A 5,293-nucleotide genomic window follows, 5' to 3' on the forward strand; every position below is an offset into this window, starting at 1 on the left:
TCTGTGAATACAATTGAAATGGTGTTGGCATAGTAGTGAAATTGTTTGAGTTTAAGATATTTTATTAGATTTTGAGAAAAGCAAAAAGAGAAATGCAAACAAACCTATATGACACACTGCAACAAAAACCATCATATTTTGGGACAAAAAATTTCATCTTAGAAGACATTTAGGGATGAAAAAATTTCGTCCTTAATTTATCCTAGTAGGTTTGTCACAAAAGACAATCTAGGATAGAAAAAAACATTTTATCCCAAAAAATATATATAACAGAGGATTAATCATTCCTAAAAAATAGCAGTAATCTTCATCTGAGACAAAATATAAGAAATAAACTAATAGCCAATAATCCCTAGCTATAACACACGATATGGCAGAGAGCAATATTTTATTCCATAAAATGATCAGTACATACCAAAAGCATAGATAACAAAATCATTAGCATCATGACAACATGACCAACACCGGTACTGCATGCATGCATGCATGGTCTTATTGAAATTCGATCTATAATATTCATAATGTTTTTATATGTAGAGGTCTTAGTGGCCGATAAGATTAGCATCCATCTCTTTGGTAAGTTCAGCTGCAAAGTGAAGCATTTCTTTTGGATCTGGAATGTCCTCCTTCAGTTTCTCATATTCAAGTGTCCAGCGGACCAAACATCCGCCCTTATCCTTTGGAGTGGCTTGAATAATGAACTTGAAACTTTTGAACGCCTCCATCAGTAATCCTCCTATTACTTTGAAAGTGACTGACAATTTTTCATCATCTTTGTGCTCATATATCTCCTTTGAAATTACAGTTTTCCCCTCTGTGGAGAGCTACACCCAACAAAAAATAAAATAAAATAAAAGTAACAGAAATTAACCTGATGAGATATATAATTAAACATGAAACCAAACAATCATATCACACGAGGATATTTTGTTTTTGTTTTTTTTTTAAATTACAGTTGGCAAATAGTTCATACTTCATAAAATAAAAATAAAAACTCACAAATTATAAACAAATAAGAAAAGAGTAATGCTATATACAGTCATGAAATGTGCAAGCACCGTATAATCGTTTTGAAAAATATATATATAATTACAATAAACCATGTTAGTGGGTAATCTTGTATAAAATTTGTAGATAGATCTATCATTAATTCTCGTTGAAAAATGCGGGGGACCAAGCATGCATGCATGCACCAGAGATAAATATATAATAACATATATGTTCGATAATTTAATATATCAATGTAAGAATCAAATAATTAATGTGGCGCCCCTTACCCCAGAGGAGATACCAGTCCATAACCGACCCCACATCTCTCCATCCACCTTCAACTAAATCAACCCTCGGAATATAGTGAGGGCAAAGTTTTGGTGAGTCGTATAATCTTTCGGTGTGAACCTCGTAAAATGCACGAGCAGATGCCTTGATCTCTACTTCAATATCTACCTTCCCAACTAGCTGAGACATGATCTCTCCTTAATTTCAAGTTTGGTAGTCTAGATTTTGAAGGAAACCAGCAGCGCTAATTTGGGGAAGAGAATAGGAGTCTAGGTTGCTACATATTGCTAGCAGCTTCGTCCTTGTATTTATAGAGAAAAAACACTACAAGAAAACTGGGCTATTGCAGCGATTTTTTGTCCGCTGGAAATAACATTGCCGCAATAGCCCAGTTTTCGTGGCGATTTTTGCTTCGACGCAATATACCAGGGGCGCGGTTTTTAATTTATTTTTTTGCAGCGAATTTTAAGTTTTTTGCGGCGTAATTTATTCGCCGCAAAGAAGTTTACACTTTAAACGGCGATTTTGAAGATAGTTGTGGCGAATTTATCCGCCGTAAAATGATAAAATCTTATGGCGTCGAAGAATTTCGCCGCAATAGTGATTTTAAGTCGTGGGCGCCAACACCCCAGGTAAAGTTTAGATTTCCCCCCAAATCGCGATTTCTCTATTCCTCGTCCCCAACTTTCACCCATCTCCATTTCTCTCTAGCTACAGACTCACCACCCACACAAAGTTTCCTCTAATGAACTTCCACCGAATGAAACCGTTAACTCACGAACCAGTGATTCTCGCGTAAGCGATGTACGCGGTTCCGCCCCATCGAAAACCCTGTAATCGGCTTCTTCATCAGTTTATGTGAAATCATCGTCGTCGTCCAGTTTTCTTTTACTCTAAGGCTTTCATCGTCGACCCTTTTCCGAGGCAAAGTGGGTTGGAGTCTATTTTTCGTCCCATTCATCTCTTGATCCACTCAGCTGGAGTCGATTTCCCAAGGTAATACTCTATTCTAGGTCTTAATGGTTCTTAACGAATGCGTGCGGGTAAATTAGAAATGGAGTTGTTTTGCTATAAAAAATATGCTTAGGTTTTCCTTTTGCACACACATTTGACAATCACGAGCGGGGAGCAAGTGTTTTAGTTTTTTCGACTCTGGCAAACTTCATTCGGAGTGCCTGGGTTACGGGCAGAACAAATTAAACCCAATGTGACTTGTTTTTTAGTTATTAAATCAGCATTAACATCTTATGCCTGCACACACACACACAGAGGACCTAATCATCAAGTTGTATCTGTTGCCTCATATAAGTAAAATGGAAGAGGCAAAGTCATTCAGAAACACTTGGTGCTAGATTTTAGGGTGAAAAAAAAGAAGAGAAAAGATAAACAAAGAAGAAGGAGATAGCTAAGATTATCTTGGGTGTACCAAATCAACAAACTAATTATAAACTAATTACAAACAGTTAGTAGATGTTCTTCTGTTTTTTAAATAGTTAGTATCTTTGTATTATATATTTGGTTCCGTTTGTATGGTATGGGGTTTTATATTTTTTGGGTTCATTTTTTTAGGCTTTTGTAAGTTTTTTTTTTCCAATTAAAACTCAAGGTTTTATTAAAAATAGAGACATGATTCTCATTCGGTTTGGGTTGATATTGGGTTTTATATTTATTTTGGTTCATTTTTTTAGGGTTTTAGTTTTTTATGTTTTTATTAGGACTCAAGCATTTTATTAAAAATGCTGACATGCTTCTTATTAAGTAAAAACTAATTGGACTTCACCAAACAATATGACTGAATCGGTTTTTGGTTGAAGAATTTTATGTTTCATTTATTTTTTACTTTCTCATCTATATCTGTCTTTTAAAAATCATCAAAGGAGTGAGAGAAGTTTTTGTAAAATAAACCAAACAAAAAATAAATGAAAGGAATTGTATGATTGGTGAATTTTCAAGGTAGTTAAAAAACATGCTCGTAAACAAAATTCCTGTGTATTCCAGGAAGAATTTTGGTCTATGTTTCTAGGTATAGAAAAAAACCATGTAAGTTTTGATTGATTATAAGAGCTCAAGGTTTTGTTTCAAAAAAAAAAAAAAACCTCAAGGTTTCCTTTAAACCAGGTGACAAAAGGAAAACAAAAACCTACACGAGGAATATAAGTTATAATATTATAACTTACACTGGGGCTAGATATACGAGGAATGACACGATGTTTCCTGCATACAATGAGATACCAAAAATGCCATGAGACCTTGAAACTTTAATATATAAGAACTCGAGATGTTTAGAACGGGAGAAATATTTAGGCTATACGTAGGAAGAAGGCTGAAAACGAAAGACATCACGTGATGATCAACATGGATCGTTGCCATTCTTGCTTGGAAGCCAACCCTTTTGGTTCTTGACCAAGGTGTCCGGCAGGGGATCGATCAGCTAGGCTAGATGTGGATCAGGCCGGCACCACGTACGTACAAAATATCACCTAGCTGCTTGTCATGAGTCTTTGTATTGGGTGCGTACGTATTTATAGGTATGAGATGGAAAGGTTTAGAAGATGGTGGACGCCAATAGATGATCAGTTGCTTTTGGGTACAAATATTATTTGGTTTTTTGAGCTGTTAAGCAAAAACTATGACAAGATAATTTTATGGGGGTAGAAGTAGATCATCATGATGAGCTGGGAAGCTCATTAATGATTAATTATGGCCATTTTTGGAGCGTTTTATTTCTGGCATTCATTGGTTCTCCGAAACCTATCGATCTTGAAGTTTCATCACTAGCTAGCCACTTTTGGTAGCCATTTTACCAAAAGTGGCTCTCTAGCCGAACCCTACATGCTATTATAAGCTGTTGTATATGTTACCAAAAAAATGTCAATTTACTGTGATTTATTCTTAAATATGTGAGTAGGAAAACTGGAATGTATTGGTCATGTGCATGCTTTCCATGAGATTTACTAATAATTGATCGGGAGGGATTTGATCTTTTGAGTTTGCTTAAAGACATATATATAATACACATGATGCATGCAGCTTCGAAAAGGGTCATGATGTTATTAACGATTAAATTAACTACCCTACTGGCCAATCACTTGAGCTGTACGTCGACGTTTGATCTCTTCATAAGAGAGACGCAGGCGCAATTGAAATGGCTTAGTTTGGAAAGAGATCATGAGAGAGCGGGTGGAGCCATTTGGTGACGTGAAGCAACTGATCATGATTGTATAGTAGTAAAGATGGAGGGAGGAAGAGTAATGGAGTCCAACGGAGTCAATATCCTTATACGTACGTAGGTGTTCAATCCCAAATTCCTTAATTTTCTAAAAGATCAAGTACGTACTGGCCTGGCCTGGTTGGGATTAGCACGTACGTGAGATCATATGTGAGAGCCCACCACCTATCTAGCCGTTACATTTAAACGGTTTATTTCAACCAAGACACCACCCCTGCCTACGCTATCTGCCTTTATATATATATATATATATATATATATATGCTTCCAGCTTCCTTCCTTCAATTGGCTTTTAATTAATCTGCTCCTCATGCATCTTTAGGATCATCATCATCATGCATATATATATATATATATTTCAATAATATTAATGGGCAGAGGTACTAGTACTACTCTTTAATTTGTTCTATCTGCATCCATGCAATTAATGAATGCGTGCATCTTATAATTATTATATGCTTCCAAGGATATGGACATAATACTAATGATCACCTATGTATATGTATATATATATATATATATATTTATATACATAGGTGATCCAATTTAATCTCTGAAATTGGCAAAGGTAGAAGCTGTTTTCCAGTTCAATTCCCATTAATTCATGATCATCTTAATTAATTAATTAAGTGCCAATCATGAAAAAGGATGCACTTCATATATGCAGAGCATGTGGAGTGACGTCGTTCCTATATATAGTGATCATCTGGAGTTTGGAGAGCAAAAATTACTCCTTAATTTACACAACATATATATCAGAGATTGCTTGTTAGGTACGTAAACTCT

At 35.4% G+C, this 5,293-nt stretch overlaps 1 protein-coding gene across 1 annotated transcript; it reads right to left on the reverse strand.

Annotated features, from left to right (window-relative positions):
- Positions 1-468: 468 nt before the first annotated feature.
- On the reverse strand, positions 469-1,482 carry LOC108994027 (MLP-like protein 43). Its single transcript, XM_018969099.2, has 2 exons — positions 1,278-1,482; positions 469-814 (listed from the first exon to the last, which is right to left on the reverse strand). Exons 1-2 carry the CDS (start codon positions 1,465-1,467, stop codon positions 543-545), a joined length of 462 nt encoding a protein of 153 aa, XP_018824644.1. The 5' UTR covers positions 1,468-1,482; the 3' UTR covers positions 469-542.
- Between the last annotated feature and the right edge of the window lie 3,811 nt (positions 1,483-5,293).

The sequence above is a fragment of the Juglans regia genome, chromosome 13, assembly GCF_001411555.2.
Source record: "Juglans regia cultivar Chandler chromosome 13, Walnut 2.0, whole genome shotgun sequence".
In the NCBI taxonomy this organism is placed as follows: domain Eukaryota; kingdom Viridiplantae; phylum Streptophyta; class Magnoliopsida; order Fagales; family Juglandaceae; genus Juglans; species Juglans regia.